The following is an 18901-nucleotide window of genomic DNA, read 5'->3' as shown; positions in this document are numbered from 1 at the left end:
TTATATAATTGGATTAATATTACTTATAGAATAATGTAAGGATTATGAAAATGTCCCTCAGGAGGACGTAAAATTCCCCATTTTGAACCATTTATCTTAAAATTTTTCCGGGGAGGGCCCCGCACCTCCAGCTTTTCCTGGCCGGTATGCCATACCCCCTATCTCCCTAGTATTAGTTGTGCCTAAAACCCCCCTAGCCTTAATTCCTAGCTGCGCCCCTGCAGGTGACTGCCCCTAAATCAGCCTATGATATTGTATGTTATTTAATGGATATTAATAATATGCAATAATTAATGTCCTTTCATTGACTTATGAGTACATTCATGCAGCCATTAACTATTGACTGGGCAGGTATTTATTGGTGCATACATAAAATTTATTTTTTGTCTTCACATTAAGCACATCAATTAATCAAAATAATTGGAAATAATGACACAAAGTACATTCCTTGGTTGTTTGGGTGCCTCTAGCATTAAATATTTCAAACATCAGGATGAAATAGGTTTTTTTTTCTTTTTTTTATTGGATGCATTATGAGTATTAGTTTTTGACTGTCATTTTCTCTGAATAGAAATATAAGATTTTTCCATTATTTTTCATTTTTCTCCCCTTTCCCCGGTCCAAGGGGACGGACCACTACCTCAGCAATCTGAAAGTATACAAGCATTTCGAAATTAGGTGATCAACTTCATTTACAGTATACACAGTAATCTATCCTTAGCAAGATTCGACTATTGTAATTTTTAATTAATGGTAATCTTTAAAAAGTGATAGGTTCCAAAAGTTTACGTTTCAACTAAGGCACTTCTTGTGTATATTTTCTCTTTTATATTTAATTAAGCATGGTCAGAAAATGAGTAGGTACCTACATTTTTTTTATTCATAATAAGAATTTAGAACCAAGATAAAATATTTTTAGGTGCCATAGAATAGCTTACAAGTCATTTTGGCGAGTGAAACAATTTTATTTTTACATTCGTGACTTCAATGGCAGTTTTCTACCGAGAGACTTAATCTTGAGCCTTTCACTGAGCAAGAATTCATTTGACTCTGTGCTTGGTGCTTTGCAATAAGTATGCATGTATTAATTTCATCATTTGGAGGTGCACTTAAGGCATGAACAACACTGCTGCCAACATTTTTTTGGGTCAAGATAGTGCTTTGCTATCAGTTCATTAAGATTACTAATTCCAAAACTCAAGGGGGGATGGAAGGGTGCAAAAAAGATATCTTGAGCTACTTTTACTTTTGTCGTAATGACAAATAATTATTCATGGTGAAACAAAACCAAGTACTGTTCCACAAACTTTTTTTTATTATTGGCTGTCAACTAGTTTCGATGTCTATACCGTCTTTATCAAGACAAACAGGTGGAGGTATAGACGTCGAAACTAGTCTCAGCTAATAATAAAAAAAGTTTTGCGGAACAGTTCTTGGTTTTGTTTCTCCATGAACATTTCATCATTCCACCAAGTAACTCCCAAATCAGTGGATTATATTGACAAATAATTAAGTCACATGCAAAGTTTAAGAAAGTTATATTTAAACTGATAATATGCATATTCAAGACATGTTCAATGCCATCTTGTGATATAAAAAAGTTACAATTGTGATTCTGCAATTTTAGGCAATGTGTGCCAATCGTAATGTGTGCAGCCCCGCAATGGGGCCCCTGCACTCTCCATGTGTATCCACCTCTGATAGGTACCTCCCTAGCCTATCACAATTGTGAGTTAACTCTGACTCCAGGGTTCAAAGCAAAAGAACTGCACAATCCAGATGAAGGGAGCGGGAAAGGTGCACATAGAATGTACATTAGGCCGGCCCTTATTTTTCGGAAATGCGAAAAGTTATGTTTTCCTAGTCTCAAAATGATTCAAATAAGGTTTATATTCACGTGTTAAAATTTGGTTACTTTAAAATAACGGCAACCCGTGCCCCAAGGGCCCTAAGTACTGAGGACCCTAAATTGAGTTTTTTGGGGCCAAAAAAGTGCTATCCTTATGTAAAACGTAAAAGTAAAGTCCATTAGGGCCGATTTTCTGTTTGTTTTGACCTATCTCTAAGCGTTTACGAGATATCGTCCGTCGTAATGCAATCCATCCCCCAGGGCACCACCTCGCACCGCGGCGCCGCTGAAGTACGGCCCTTACCACTTACTACAGACTTTCCCTCCACCCCCTCCCCTCCTTCGGCAAAGACTTTGCTCCTGATGACAAGATTTACATGCTAGCGGCACAGAATTGAACAGGCTGTTCCTCTTCTGTCATCATTAATGTTGTTAAAGCCTACAATGTCAATTTTAACCCTTCAACACCGTCGTATGTACTGGGTACCAAGCCCTTAAACCTTAATTTGTTGCCACCATACGGCCGCGAACCATTCCACCATGCTTTGTTCCAAAGTGCTCTTTGTGTACAATATATTATAAGAATGTGATACAGTTGTGTCGGAGAATTATACAGGAATGAAGGAAATGAGCAGGGCTTCCAGGGCTCCAATAGTAGATAGAAATATTCAAGAAAGAAGATATTAGACAGTCAGTTCACGGATCAATGTGGAGAAATAGTTAATTCGTGTGTTTAGTGTGCAAAGGATAGGAAGTGACGAGTTTTTTTTAGGATTTAAGGAGAAAAGTGGTGAAATAACTACATAGTTTATCATGAATACACGTGACGTTCATTTTAAGAATAGGCCAACAAGGAAAGGCATGAAATCAAGACTAAATCCAGGCATTGAACTGGTTGGAAAAGTAGGTGAATAAATACTTGGCTCAATGTTACCTACAGTGAGAATAGTACTGTGTGTTTCTTTTCCTAATGGCTTGGAAATGTATGAGACTTAGAGCATGAAAACCGTAAGAAACGCGTTTCATCCATGGTACAAAGCGAGAATTCCTGATTTTACGGAAAATAAGGCGATTGAAAAATTACGCAAAGAATGGATGAACGAGCGACGACATAGAGAGAGAGCGGGAACTACAGTGGAGATGAAGAGAAGAGAATATTTCGTAGCGAAACTTGATGATTTGTTTGACATTGCAAGGAGAGTTACCATTGAATTTTTGACGTGCGAGGAGGAAAGTGCAGTTAATCTCACGGATAAATGTGCTTCGGCTGAAGAAGTAAATCTCTTACGCATTAAAAGAGGAGCACGAAATGCAGTTATTGGTGGAACAGATGATGTCTCCATGTTTCTGGGTTTCACCGCGTGGATTTCCACGCGGTGAAACCCAGAAACATGGAGACATCAACTAGACAACGCCGCGGAAAACTAAGCATCAACATTGGTGGAACAGATTTTAATATATTCAAGAAGAAAGAAAAAGATGTGGTTCTCCTTGTGGTGCATCTGCTCCCAACAGTGACCCGCAGTTCCTAAAAGGACTCGCTAATTACGAAAGTGTTAACCTGGACATAGCGAAAGCAGTACAAAAGAGGTTTTCAGACCACTTGTGGCATTCTGTAAACATTAAAAAACTTGACTAAGGTATCTATATCAAATTTTGTCACTACCAATTCGAGAAAACTATTTAATCCATTGTAAATATGCACTGCATTCTTTGATGTGCCCATGTGAGAATGGGATGAACATCCTAGAACGATTTACAAATTATTCGGGGTCCTCTAGTGGTAAATTATTGTGCAGAGAGAGGGGTGAAACTAATTCAAGATTTTAAATCAGTCACATAAACGAAAGAGAGCTTTCAAAATTAATTACTAAGTGTGATTTTCCATGGTAGCACAACCCCTAACGTGCGCAAAGACACTTTAATTGCCAAATATTGTGAGTCAGTGAAATATTTGAAATACACTAAAAATGAATTTTATTTTGGTTTATATATACTGAAATTCATGGACAGAGTGAAAATAAATTGATCACTTGGATTAGAAATATTGTCATGGCAATTAAATTCTTTCTAACGTAAGCTTATTTCTTCAGATGCTAGATCTTGTCATCATGAGCAAAGTGTTTGCCGAGGGAGGGGAGGGAGTGGAGGGAAAGTCTGTAGTAAGTGGTAAGGGCCGTACTTCAGCGGCGCTGCGGTGCGAGGTGGCGCCCTGGGGGATGGATTGCATTACGACGGACGATATCTCGTAAACGCTTAGAGATAGGTCAAAACAAACAGAAAATCGGCCCTAATGTACTTTACTTTTACGTTTTACATAAGGATAGCACTTTTTCGGCCCCAAAAAACTCAATTTAGGGTCCTCAGTACTTGGGGCCCTTGGGGCACGGGTTGCCGTTATTTTAAAGTAACCAAATTTTAACACGTGAATATAAACCTCATTTGAATCATTTTGAGACTGGGAAAACATAACTTTTGGCATTTCTGAAAAATAAGGGCCGGCCTAATGTACACTGCTTGCACTACTATATTGTACACATAAAACTGGTGTTTATTGAATGTATACCGTTTGTACCGCATTTTCACAAATATATATAGTTTTTTGTCAGTGACAGTGTGGTACAATCTGTGTAGACTCTGTCAACAGTTAAAAACTGTGCCCAAATGTGCTGAAAACATTAGTATTGTGGTACAATAAACAGTTTTTAACCATAATTTTTTTAGCCAAGGAATATGAATAAAACTTATTATAAGGTTAAAATATGGAATCTAATTTAAATAAGAGGTTATGATTGTCCATTTGGCTACTAGATTGTTAGTTTCAGCTAGAGTTGTTAAGTGATTGCAATTTACTCTTGTTTCCTTGATCACTTGAACATTTTCTATTCATATGTTGAAGTTTTTCCACATAAGTATGCATGTACATATTAATTTTACCTGAACATTTGGAGGAGCACTTAAGGCGTGAATAACACTGCTGGCAACATTTTTTGGGTCAAGAAAGGGGTGCTTTGCTATCAGTTCATTTAGGTTTGGAATTCCACTTTTAATCCCCATCTCTGATGTCACAAAACCAGGGCTGATGCTCTGAAAGGGTTCAACATTAAAAGGTTAATTGTATTTTCTATGCATAACATTTAAGAAGTTTCCTATACATACAAGGGCGTACCCAGGATCAAAACTAGAGGGGGGCAAGCCGTGGTCGTTCAAGTTGCAACACAGAAAAGCTTGAGGAAAACAATTTTTTCTCGGCAATTACAACAGCGATTTATTAGTTTTTAAAATTATTTGCATCGAAAAAAATATTTTTACTTTAATTACATGTTTTACACTAATATCAATTTTCTAGGGTTTAAAAAATATTGCTTTTTACTAAATATACTTTTTCTTCTAGGGGGGGCTTTACTAAATTTTCTTTTTCTTCATGTGTGTTCCCTGCTGGGAACACCCATATACACATACTTTGCTATGCAAGCGGTCTGTTTATATTTTGTTTTATTATGTGTTTATTAACTATTTTGCAGCTTAATAACAATTTAATCTTAACAAATAGAGATTAGCACTGACTATTTGATCATCTTCTTTAAGAAAGCCTTGAAGTTCATTATTCAGAAAAAATAAGCTCACATGCAGCTGCCAAATAATCTCCTAATACGATAAAAAATAGCTTTAACATTTTATTTTTGCCACACGTCATGGGCTTTGGTTTTGGTGGAGTGTTGTCCAACGTTGATTATCAGATGATGAGATAAATTAATGTCTGATGGTCATCATTGTGGTCTAACTATTTGTATCAGCTTTATTGTGAGTTCTCATATCGGTGGTTAAATATTCAATCATGGATGTGCACATTTTGACCTTCTAATATTTATCACTCCACACCGGACACATTGTGTATGCTCAACTTAGGTCCCAGTTTTTACTCAATTACCAGCCATAGAATAGTGATTGGAGTGATATTTTTCAGGGTATTTTTCAGTATGCCTCCCAGGTGACATGCACATTAACCTGTCAACGCCCACGGGTGTCATATGGCACCCAGTGCAGTGCGGAGCCAATACTCCTGCAATGCATATAATATATGAATTTTAGCGTGCATTATGGTGCACATACTGTGACGAACGGGTTTGCGTCCGTTATAAAATAGAGCAAGAAACACCTCAGAGCGGGGGCGACGTAAAAAACGAGTAATTTTGAGGATGCGAAACGTACGGGATAATTGGAAGGGGAGGTTGAGGGTGAAAGACCACACGTATTCCTGGGTTGCGAACACAAGAAATGCATTTATTGACAAAGATCGCAATAATTAAATTTAACATACAAAAATATGGGGAGTAGCACTTGAAAAAAAAAATGTTAGTAGGGCCGGATTGTCAAGGATCAAATACAAAATACAAAGAAACCAAAAATCAGCTTGATAACATAAAAGTAAACTTGAAATGAACTGCATTTAAATCTTTTCGCAAGGTTTAAAAAGTCCTCTGCTGCACTTTTGAGATTGAAGATTCACTAATCGTTCCAGCGCTTTCTTGCAATGGGAAAAGAGAGGGATAGGAGGGAGAAACGTTCTCGACGCTGCTTCGACCGGGGACAGTGGTGGGGACACGGTTGATTACTGCACCTTATTCGGGAACACGAGGTGATGACGTGGCCGAGTAGACTTCTCATGCGCTCGTGATGGTTCCTCGTTGCATTTTCCAAGCCGACGACTGAGGAGTTGCCAAGGTGCTTCCTCTCTATCTCCAGTAGCCTGTGGCTCCAATGCTCCACCGCCTCTCTCCAACGTTGGTGGCTCGATCAATCTCGACCGTCCTCTCCACCGTCTATCTCCGATGTTGAGTGGTTCAATGACTCTTCGACCGACTCCTCTCCACCGTCTCTCTCCGATGTTGAGTGGTTCAAAGACTGGCTGTCTCTCTCCGATGTTGAGTGGTTCAAAGACTGGCTGTCTCTCTCCGATGTTGAGTGTCCCATCACTGACTGTCTCGTGAGAGGGGAAGGGAGGGGAGGGCAGTGGTTCCACTAGCGCGCTCTGTCGGGTCGCGATTCACCTTGTTTGCGCGGTATTTAAAAAAAAATGCTATTCACACGCACACACGAAACAATTACATTTATACCGAATACACTCAAATAGTAACAAAAAGGAAAGGGTAGGAATTGTGACAAGTGCTACTCTTAAATGATAATTAGCGCTGCCGTTACAATACGTAGGAGAAGGTTTCCTCTATTATTCAGTCCAGTGGCGCAGCATTTTGGGGGATAAAACCCCCCCCAGACCTCGAAGAAATGTTTAAGTTAAATCTATTTTACTTAATTGGATTAATATGCTTATAGAATAGTGTGAGGATTAATCAAATATCCCGCGGAAGGCCGTAAAAATCACCATTTATCTTAAATTTTTTCCGGCGGAGGGCCCCTGCACCTCCCACTTACCCTGGCGGGTATGCAATACCCCAAGCCCCCCAGTATTAGTTGCGCCTGAAACCCCCCCCCCAGCCTTAATTCCTAGCTGCGCCCCGATTGTGTCCATTGTGTTGAGCTCATATGTATCATATTTTATAAAAATGAACGATGTGTGATTTGAAAAATACTTTGGGTGCTGGCGGGTTAAGACAACATTCCTTTTACAAACCCTCTGATTTACAAAGTTAAGAAATTTTGGTTCCTTTGACTCAGGGCCGGAGTTACAAGGAGTTTTGCTGGGCAGCAAAAATCAGTTTGCCACTCCCTGCCACTGATTCCCCCCCACTCTCATCCCACACACAAAATATATTACATCTGTGAGCTATTTTTTTTTAGATGCTGTAGTTGAAATTACTCACTGTATGTTTGCAATTAAGAAATTTTATTAACATTATTGTAAAATAAATAATAAGTATAGTTAAATAATTTGATTAGAAAATTTTTAGCTTACATTAAAAATTTAATTAAAATTTAAACTTTTAAATAAATTTTGCAAATTTTGCTGCCCCCTGAAATCTGCTGCTCAAGGGCACATATGCCTCCTTGGCCAAGCCCTAGTTCCAGGCCTGCTTTGACTCCATGTATAAAAGGTTCTAAAGTTTTTGAATGGTACTTACTGATACTCTTATCTTTGACTTGGCTTCCGCCAGTTCACGACGAAGTCCTTCAGTGATGACCCTGAGTGCATTCTTCGAGGCATTGTAGGCGAAGAATCCAGTGTTATTAGTCACGTAATGGCCAACTACACTGTAAAGGCATTTTGAAACAAAGGTAAGTGCACAAAAATATTTCTGCATTATTATACATAGTTTAAAATTCCGATGACTTATTCTTCTCAGGCTGTATTACATATTTTTAATTAGGTATATCGTATAAAAAAAATTTTACGAGCAAATTGGTCCAGCCACTCAGGTTATGGGTGTTGCCTAAGAGTGGGGAGATAGTTTATTACATGCATAGTATTAGGTTGCTTTTGGAGGTAAACTATAGCTCTCCATTAAATATGTGTTCATCTACATCTACATACTACTCCACTGGCTGCAGTATGGTGGGAGATGTTAGAACATAAGCTTTTAACTTGTACAAACACACTAAAAATTGATGGTGCACGTCACGAGAGATTTGGCAGCATGAGTTCGACCATGATTTATTTTACAGGGGAAAAAGCTATTCTTATGCCTTTGTGTTCCACAAAATATCTCTCTGATTTTATCATTTCTGACCAATTGGAATTATACTGAGGTTTGTAATTGGTGTTCTCCATGCTTCTATGAAAGATATCTGTTCTAAATTGAGAATTTCTTGAAATATATGTATGAACTTCTCATGTCAAATGCCCATACCCTCACCCGGAGGAAAGAAGCCGTATAGGCAAGCTCTTAAAAGATGAATTATGATATATGATACTTTATTAGAGTAAAGATTCTATAAAAATCATTAATTTCTCTAATAATTTTTGTGTGTGCATCTGTACTGAGAGAGAATAAATTGTTGCAACCCACGTGGGGACATCTTCATTGGGGATTGAGTGATTGAGGCTTATCCAAAGAGTAGAAATCAACCAGCTGAAATTGAGAATTATTTCAAAATAATCCTGACAAGCAAGATTACTTCTCTTTATCAAGGTTGCCCTCTACTTTGGGGCTGATAATGTTAGTCCTCTCGTGAGAGAATACCACAGTGGCGCAGCAAGGGGGGGTTTTGGGGGATAAAACCCCCCCCAGAGCTCAGAGAAATTTTTAAGTTAAATCTATTTTACTTAATTGGATTAATATTGCTTATAGAATAGTGTGAGTATGACCAAAATATCCATCAGAAGGCCGTAAAACTCAACATTTTGAACCATTTATCTTAAATGTTTTTCTGGCGGAGGGCCCCTGCACCTCCCGCTTACCCTGGTGGGTATACCACACCCCCAGGCACCCCAGTATTAGTTGCGCCTGAAACCCCTCTAGCCCTAGCTGCGTCCCTGGAATACCATATAGCTTTCTTGGGAAAGTGTTAGCTATTCTCATTACCAATGGCAAGTGATGTCCGGAGACATACCATTTTAACACATCCATCAAGTTGTTATGTCTTGAGTGTAGTGTAAATACCCAGAGACATGATAAATATGCCTGAAAAACTCAACTGTGCCTTTTGAATTCTTTGGCAGTCTAAAATTGGAGCAATATTGATGATTTATTGAACATGCATGCTTACAGGAAACTCAAGGAACGGGGTTGATCAATGTATGGCTTCTGCTGGTTTCTCGTTAATTCACTAAATCCCTCTTTATAGTACCCTCAATGTTGAATGTAAGAGAGAGGTCCTGAGTTCCCCCAAAATGAGAATTTGTATGTGCCACTAGTGACCGTGGTGTAGCGAGGGGGAAGGCCCGGTGGGGTCCGGAACCCACAAAATATAAAATCACAATTACATACTTTCTTCTTACAAGAAAACTTTTTATTGAAAAATCATGAATTCACAAAATATTTCTTTGAAAAATTAAGTTTTTTGATTAATGGAAGTGTTAAAATTAGTTTAAAACCCTCTACTTAAGTACCCTATTTTTCAAAAACTTCTCCACCTGGTTTTGGACCCCCCTCTTACCCTTCCCCCCCCCTCCCCAAATGAAATTCCTGGCTACCCCATTGACTGGTGATAATATGTAAGTTGTTATTCCTCATTGACAAAGATGTATCTATCAAGGAAAATTAACAAATCTCAGTTTATTTTGGAAATAATATATGTATGTATTAAGAATGAGTAAAATTATGTGTGCCCACCTGTTGATGTTGACAATGTGCCCATCATGGATTCCACCTTCTTTCATAAGTTTAATAGCCTCATTGGTGCACATGATGACACCCATCACATTGGTATCAAAGCACAACTGGATCTTTTCATAATCATCCCTCTGGACTGTCTCAAGGATGAATTTTATGGCATTTGGAGAAAAAGTAATGATAGCAAATATTAGTGAAAATTTTTAATAATTTCACTTCAGCCCACATAATGTGGCATGAATGACATTAAATTGCCAAGAGAAGTTAATTCTGTGGAAAGGGATGAAACAACAGACATTTGTCAGACAGGATTAATGCACAAATCTCCTCGATACCAAGCTTTCTTAGTTCTCAGAAGCTCATGGTCTTCAACCATAATTCCACTCTCGCAAAATTGTTCTCACGGCACTCTGTAGGAATATTAATTTTAAATGATGTTTGAATTCATCAGGAATGTATGAGAAATAGGAAAATCATTGTTTGAAAGTGGCATTTCTAACATAGTACATACATAAATGGTGATGGTAACCCATGACCACATGAAATAACCAAGCACATATCAGCTTTCTAAGGTCAGAAATTTGTATATCCAATCATCATAGATGTTAGGCAAAGTGCATGACTCCTCCTAAAATCATTTCTTGCTGCCTGATTAGTCACAAAAGTTACAAGTAAGCTTACAGATAAATCATTCATTATATTGATTAGAAGAGTAGTTTAAAGAGTTTTTCATGCAGAAAATGGGGTTGATAGCCCACATTTAAGTAAAAGAAATTACATCCCAAGTCAATCTTATGGTAAGCAATCAAGATTCAATCAACTACAGTTAAGTAAAAAGTGCAGAAGTTTTTATCATTCAATTCTAATTCTGAATGCTAAAATATTTATACCCAAGTTTGGTCAGTAGTACTCACGGTTGGAAAGGGACGAAAATGGGGCATATCCAGCATTATTGATGAGGACTTGTGGTGGGCCAAATGTCTTCTGAATCCATTGAAATGCCTCCACCACATCATTAGCCTTGCTTATGTCAGCCTTGAAGGCATGTAGTTTGCCCTTTTTCCCAACCAGGCTTTTGCTCAACTCCTTTTTGTTGTTGTTTGTTGATGTTAATGTACGATGAAATGTGAAAATACATATTTTATATAAGCATGAAATCATTACTTACTAATAGAAATTTCTCCTGCATAAACATCATTTTATTTAACTTATCTGTTCAAAGTTTCTTATTTGCAATTTCTATTGGTTGGCACTGGTGGGTTAGTGTATAACTCATCCCTGACTAATAGTAAGCCAAAGTTATCTAAGCGTTTCTCACTAATTCAGGGTAGGGGGACCAGTTTTTTATCCTTGACCATCTCCCATTGTGAAGAATTTGTTGGAGAATTCCCTATAGGTTAGAACAATGGTTTGGTTTGAACCTGGGCCCCTTAATTCGATAACCTCCGCCGGCCTCGGTGGCGGCGGGGTAACGTTCTCGCCTGCCAAACGAGAGGTCGCGGGTTCGAGTCCCGCCTGGGTAGGTTTCCCCGGTCCAGGGCATGGTTGTCTGTGTACGTTTACTAGTTACATTTGTTGAACACCCCGGTGTAAAATGGCCAATAAGAGCTGTATCCGGTGGTTTGCTAATAAAATAAAATTTAAAAAAATAAAATAAAATAAAATAAAATAACCAAATGTTCTATCCAGTTGATCTCAATGCTCCCACTTCCATTTGAAGCAATGTAAATTTTTTCTCCTTACAAGAGACCAAATTTACACTGGGATGGTCCATTTTAATCATTTATTTCAATACAAAATTTACAAAAGAGCATAATATGCACATGAGTAAAATGGGCCTGTTGATGTGGCTGCAATTTTTTGCTAGAAATTCACATTTAACCATTGTTTCCATGTGACGTTTCTCCCTAGGCTCTTGCAAGGAGAGTTACAAAGAGGATGAGGGGCACTGGACCAATCAGCTGATAGTGACAGTCAGGGGCGCAGCTAGGAATTAAGGCTGGGGGGTTAAGGTGCAACTAATACCGGGGTGTGTGGGGGTATGGAATACCCACCAGGATAAGCAGTAGGTGCGAGATTAATAAATTACGGAATTTTAAGATAAATGGTGAGTTTTACGGCTTTCTGAGGGACATTTCATTAATCCTTACACTATTCTGTTAGTAATATCAATCCAATTGAGTAAAATGGATTAAACTGAAAAATTTCTCTGAGCTCTGGGGGGGGGGGGTTTATCCCCCAAAACCCCCTCTCACTGCGCCACTGGTGACAGTGACTCAAAAGCATCAGGAATGGCATATAGGAGGGAACATGTAGCCATGTAGGATAATAAATATTTTATTCATCGTATTCGTGCCTATAATTTATCAATTTGTCAAAGAGCTCAGGCATGCAGCTAGGAATTAAGGCTAGGGGGTTTTTAGGAGCAACTTATACTGGAGGGTATTGATAAGGGAGATGAGGGTTCCCTCCCCAGAAATTTTTTAAGATAAATGGTTCAAAGTTTTGAGTTTTACGGGCTTTTTGAGGGATATTTTATCAATCTTTACACTATTCTATTAGTAATATTTATCCAATTAAGTAAAATTAAATATAAAATTTTAAAATTTCTCTGAGTTCTGGGGGATGGAGTTTATTCCCCCAAACCATTGCTGCACCACTGAAAGAGCTCACCTCCACCGCTTCACTTCTCCTGGCCAAGCCAATGACGGTCATCCCATGTTCCACCAATGCAGTCGCTATTGAGGCGCCAATGCCGGCGCTTGCACCTGTAACCACTGCAATCTTGCCTTCCAATCTCTCCATTTTGTGCTTTGGGTAGTGACCAAAACTTCTTCAAGATTCCACTGCAGGGAAATAGAATGGTAGCATTTCAACCAAAGCATTTTACTTTCAGAAGACTCATGGTGGGCAAATGGTCATGCTATTGAGGAAAGTGATTGCTCATATAGAACTCATTCATAGACTCAAGAGGTTCTTTCCTTTCAAGTAACACAGGCACCAAAAGGTGCTATCTGTGATGAATGGCATTTAATGTGTCACTTGTTTTGATGACTTTGTTATGGCGCCGACTCCATGGGGCCTGATGGGGCCCGAGCCCCCACAAAAATTCGTTTGGGGGTGGAGCCCCAATAATTAAAGACAATTAAATAATTTGAATCTACTATAGCAATTTTTTTATTTTAATTTATAATAAATTTTAATGGTAGTTAGGATTTATTTACATATAATTTCAGTCTTATCAGAGCTACAAATGCTCTGCTCTGTCCTTCAGCATAATTATTACCATACATTAAATTAGCTTTTTGCGAAAACATACAGTGCATCTTCATGTTTTGTTTCTTTTTTAAAAGCCAAAAAATGTGTCAGGCTTGTCGAGTTATTGAGAATGGAGTTTTTGAGATTCAAATGTTGTTCATATGACTCTTCTAAAATGGTTTTAAAAAACTTAAAAATTCACTATTTTTAAGTTTTTTTAAAACCATTTTAGCACCTTAGTTGACACTTCAGCTGCACAGAATGTGTGAGTACACGTGTACCAGCAATTGCAGGAAAATTGTGCTTGTGCATTCCAGGGGCGCAGCTTGGAATTAAGGCTGGGAGGGGTTTAGGTGCAACTTTAGACCATATAAGCTTCTTAGCTTATATGGTCGAAGGGTGCCACTAATACCGGGATGTGTGGAGGTATGGAATACCCACCAGGATAAGCGGTAGGTGCGAGATTAATAAATTGCGGAATTTTAAGATACATGGTTCTAAATGGTGAGTTTTACGGCTTTTTGAGGGATATTGTATTAATCCTTACACTATTCTATTAGTAATATCAATCTCCAATGAAGTACAATGGATTAAACTTAAAAATTTCTCTGCGCTGAAGGGGGGGATTTATCCCCCAAAACCCCCCCCTCCCCTCGCTGCGCCAATGGCAGGTACAACTCTCGCCATTATGCAAACTAAATATACAGGTGATTCAATGAACTGTATTTTTTTTCTGATGCGTGCAAGTTGACTATAAAATATCAGTGTAGGCAACCCTCATACCACCAAATTTTCCGCCTAAGCTAATTTCTGGCTACGCGCCTGCCAGAAGATGGAAATGAACACGCCTGATATTAAACTTTCGTTCAAGAAATTAAGCAGAGTGTGCCGCAATGCTAGTTCCAAATTTTCCGATGTGTGATTTGCCGCGGCGTGACTTCCCTGATTAATACATTACCAATAGCGGATACAGAAAAAACTCAAGGAGGGGGCGCAAAATATATCTTGAGTTGCCTTTAATTTTACCTTAATGAAAAATGAGTCGCATGCAAATTTTAAGCATGTTTTATTTAAACTGATTATACACTTACACAAGGCAATGCCATCTTATGGTACAAAAAAGTTACAATAGGGTGGTTTCCTATTATTTTTTTTTGCCTGAATTGAAATATTATTACTCCTGGAGTACGCTTTTCGCGCTTTTAGATTTTTAAATGACGATATCTATTTTTCGCGACTAAATGCAAATTGAAAAATTTCAAGCGCGCGAAAACGCGACGGCTAAGTATGAATGATGGGAAAACTCCGCGTGACGTCATTCTGGTTCCCGCTTTCGCCGTGTGAGGTGACCTTGGGGCGAGGGTATGTGCTTTGCTGCGATGCAGGCAGGTAGCAGAGTATCCTGCTAGCGGGTAGCGCTTGGCTTAAATAAGGATTATACCTAATACCCTATCAAACGAAGGAAACTTACCGACCATTGGCAGTTTTAATAGTTGATTATTAAGACATGTTTCCCTGAGATCTGTGCCTCATGTATGCATTGGTAATCTCAGACGATGTATAACTCCTATCCACTCGTATAGAAACTAGGTCCCTGTGACGTCACCGGGAGTGGCATCGCATGGGCGCCAATCTGGCCTTTTTCAAATGAGGATAAAATTGACCATTGCCATTCGTCTACACTGGAATTTGTAAAACCAAATAACTTGCATATTATGAATACACTAATGGTGGGTAACGAATCGCAATCAATGCCTTTGGTTTTCTTTGATGAAGGAAACTACCCTATTGTGGTTCTACAATGTTAGGCAATGGCGGCGGCTCCGCAAGGGGGGGCGCGCCCCACATATATATCCGCCACTGTACATTACACACACAATACATATAATGAATGATGATCGCAAAAATAGCCCAGAACGCACTTGGACAGTCAGCCGACTGGCGACGGACGCACGGATTTCGTCATGTGATGGCGGCAAGGATTTAAGTGTTTTGCAGCTGAGATTGTAGATGCTTTCGTCTCGAATATTTTCAATGTGTGACGCAATCGTAATAGAGTATGGAACATCGATCCGAGGGACCATTTCTAAAAGCCGTTATACACGGGGCACTTCATTGCGCAATCTGACGTATGTACACGAAGGCTCAATCATAAGTAAATCGTGCAAAGCGGTGAATTGCTCGAACGCATGCGAGAATGCGTGTATGACAGACGGCAAAATAGCCTCTCTGCTCTAATTCCAAGCTCGCATTCTCGCAATTTCAACCAGTAGCGTATACAGAAAAAACTCAAGGGGTGAGGCGCAAAAGATACCTTGAGTTACCTTTACTTTTATCGTAATAAAAATAATTAAGTCACATTCAAAGTTTAAGAAGGTTTTAATTAAAATGATTATGTAAAAATACAAGACAATGTCATCTTATGATACAATAAAGTTTAAATTGCGGTTCTGCAATGTTTGGCAGTACGGGCGGCCCCACAAGGGGGGGGGGCGCCTTCTTCGCCCCCCATCTGCTTCCGCCACTGATTTCAACATGTTTTTCACTGCTAACCTGCGCAATGACATTCCCATTGCAAAACGCCATTAAATCATATGCCTCCCGGGAGTTCTTTGAAAATATGCGAGTCGAAAACTAAATGCTCTCCCCAGTGGCCTATTTTGAGGCAATACTTGTATTAAGCGATCTTTATAACATGTTTACAAAGGAATTTGGCGTCCAGTGATTCATTTTCTATAACTATGGGTCAAAAATGGCAATTAAATAAAGCCACTGGCGCAATATGAAGTCATAATCGAGTTCAACGAGTGTCAAAAACCTAAAAAAAAAAAAAAAAAAAAAACGATTTCTATTGCAAAAACCCAAAAATTTCTGCCTCGGGATATTTTTTCCGACTGTATGGCATTTTCGACCACTGTGCGGTGAGTTTTACGTGTCCGCCGTAATTCTGCCGTCGCTCAATTTCATTATCAAGGTCCTTGATAATGACGTAAGAGTCCAAACTACAGTCGTTAATAAACTGTCGGTGTAGAAAAAGTGAATATTAGGTATTTCCCTATGACGTGAATTACGTCAAGTAAACGTAAGAATGATCGACCGCTGCCAACCATTTAATGCACCAATTCCTTCACAAACTAGCAGGTAACCAGCTTAATGCACCGTTCATATGATCAAGTTGCAAATAATCTAGCTCTACCATTATCCTAATCACAAACGGCTAAGGTAAAAGATCACTTATCCGTTATTTTCATGTACCCACTTAAAATGGATATCACGCACCTGTTTGAGAACCAGTTAAGCGTCCAACTATATGGCTTTCAGGTCTGCTAATTCAAAGAACTCGGGAAAAATTCTACGCTTGCGAAGCCAGATCGACGAATCGCCAATCAAATTTTTATCTGAAAAGCCGGTCCGTATCTTCTTTGATTAAAGGCTGACCACTTGTTTGTCTGCTATTATTTCTCCGTATCATCACCTTATCTATCTGATCAACCAAACTGTTGAATTTGAGCGCTCGAATATAGATAGTCTTCGAGGGAAAGGAAAAAAGAGTATTTGTTGCAGCTGCTGATCCACATAATTCTTTCGCCATGTTTATTGTCTATGTATTATGTATTTACCGCATATTTGTTACTACCTCAATTAAAGACGGATGCGGCATTTTATTTATTTACTTGGTACGAATCCAGAAACACATCAAATTACCTATGCATTGAATTATATTGGATAAACCATGAGTTATTAACCATTAGCAACACGCTGAATAAAGCTAAATAATGTCAGAGTTACGTCTTCTTTGGTCTCATACTATCTCAAATTTCGTCATTCTTAAAGAAACTTTAGCAGCATTATTAAACTAAGCGAGAAAAAGTTTCCAATTGACCCAATAAATTTATTATTATAAGTTAGCATTTGCTTGGGTGATCTACCTTTAATCTATCCGGCACTCTTCCCCTTACAAATAATTAACAATCTAGTGTCACTTGCTTCATACTTTATTAACTACTGCTACCGAAAACATGTTCAGCGACGCATAATTCATCCCAGAGCCACGGTTCATTTGTCACCCAAGGACTGGAAAAATGCTACCAAATACATATCGTCTTCCATCACATTCGAATTTCAACTTTAGGAATGATTCTAAACGTAAAGGTACTGAAAGCTACGGGCTTCTAATTTATGCGCCTAACTTCTATAAATACAGTCAGAAATTCGTCGTGTTCGGACATAATCTTTTTTCAAATTTCCGATCCTTCTCGAGTATGATGGAACAAAAGAGGAAAGACAATGGCAGGTTCCACAATTTAATAATTACTGCAACCGGTTTCGAATACTTAGTATCATCATCAGGCACATTTGATAGAGTTGTATCCATTTACATAGTAGTCAAGAGGAAGGAGGGGAAGTTAGGGGAATGGTTGACAGCGTCATGGATTGGGTGGTAGGGTGGGGAGGTTAAGGGGGAGTGGGTAGCAGCGTCAAGTCAGGGGCCAGAAGGAATGGGAGGGGAAGTGGAGTAGTACACTGCAAGCTGTGAGATCCACATGCGGACACCGCTGATGATTCGGGAAAGGATGATTGATAAGAGGGAAAGGGGATAAAGAAGCATAGGTTCATTGCCAGTGGGGAGTGCTAGGTCATCTTCCTGACTAAAGAAACAAGTGCTGTGGAATAGGTGACTGGTTTGGATGATATTGAAATGGATATCATATATTCAATGGAAATGTACTGTAACTGATAGAAAACCTGAGATAATTACATTTTCAATTAATTCTTTTCTTTTTTCATGTCTCCATTCCATGGTGTATGCTAATAGTGAAATTAACTATATACATTTTTCTGCTGACGGCATGGGAATCTTTCTTAAATTTTGAACCGGTATTGAAATACTCTTTGCAACTGTTTCAGGGACTTTATCTTGTAAGAAATTACTGAGAGACGAGGAGAGGGTAGAGGGGACTTATTATTTCTATGTCTTCTCTCTTACAAAAGTTTTGAAGTATGAAATTATCAATAAAATAATTTTTCTGTCTTCCCTAACTTATTTTTTGTTGATATTACCAAAAAAAATTTTCACAGTTCAACAGTATTTATTTACGGCTATTTTAGTCATAGCTAATGGTGCTTAAATCTTATTAAGTCCTACCATTTTGCATAACTTTCTTGTGTTTTCAGAAGTTGTTCTCCTTTTATGTCTGAAAATTTTTAAATGTAGTGAACTAATTTTATATTTCTTTCCATTCTTTTTTATGTAGGGGTTTTTGAAGAACTTCATTCAAGAAATAATTTATACTGCACTGTCTTGTCACTAATTTATGTTATTATTATAAAAGACTGTACCTGTTCCCAATAAATAATATTGTTGCCTTTTTAAATTTGCTGCAATTTAAAGGCATCTACTTAGGGTAACCCTAGCGAAACATCTGTTAAATTCGGGCCATGATTGCGAATTTGATCCGGTTATTCTCCACGTAGCCGACAAAGTAAGAAAACTTGATGCCCTGGAACAAATAGAAATTATCATATGGAAAAAGAGTAAGAGGTCCCTCCTCAACGAACTTCT

The 18901-nt window shown here is 38.5% G+C and overlaps 1 protein-coding gene across 1 annotated transcript; it reads right to left on the bottom strand.

Annotated features, from left to right (window-relative positions):
- Positions 1–320: 320 nt before the first annotated feature.
- On the bottom strand, positions 321–17057 carry LOC124162738 (farnesol dehydrogenase-like). The gene is made up of 7 exons (XM_046539365.1): positions 16618–17057; positions 12754–12926; positions 10995–11166; positions 10081–10216; positions 7930–8059; positions 4787–4936; positions 321–649 (listed from the first exon to the last, which is right to left on the bottom strand). The coding sequence occupies exons 2-7, from the start codon at positions 12883–12885 to the stop codon at positions 590–592; spliced, it is 780 nt and encodes a 259-aa protein (XP_046395321.1). The 5' UTR covers positions 12886–12926; positions 16618–17057; the 3' UTR covers positions 321–589.
- Positions 17058–18901: the final 1844 nt, after the last annotated feature.

Source organism: Ischnura elegans, chromosome 7 (genome assembly GCF_921293095.1).
Source record: "Ischnura elegans chromosome 7, ioIscEleg1.1, whole genome shotgun sequence".
NCBI classification, from domain to species: Eukaryota; Metazoa; Arthropoda; class Insecta; order Odonata; family Coenagrionidae; genus Ischnura; species Ischnura elegans.
This window is presented reverse-complemented; position numbering and strand designations above follow the sequence as displayed.

Excerpts from the sequence above, each read along its gene's own strand:
- LOC124162738 (XM_046539365.1), bottom strand. The coding sequence starts at position 12,885 with ATGGAGAGATTGGAAGGCAAGATTGCAGTGGTTACAGGTGCAAGCGCC. Across the intron at positions 11,167-12,753 it reads GGAGAAGTGAAGCGGTGGAG|GAGTTGAGCAAAAGCCTGGT; the intron begins GTGAGCTCTTTC and ends AACAACAAAAAG. Across the intron at positions 10,217-10,994 it reads ATTTTCGTCCCTTTCCAACC|TCCAGAGGGATGATTATGAA; the intron begins GTGAGTACTACT and ends TCCTTGAGACAG.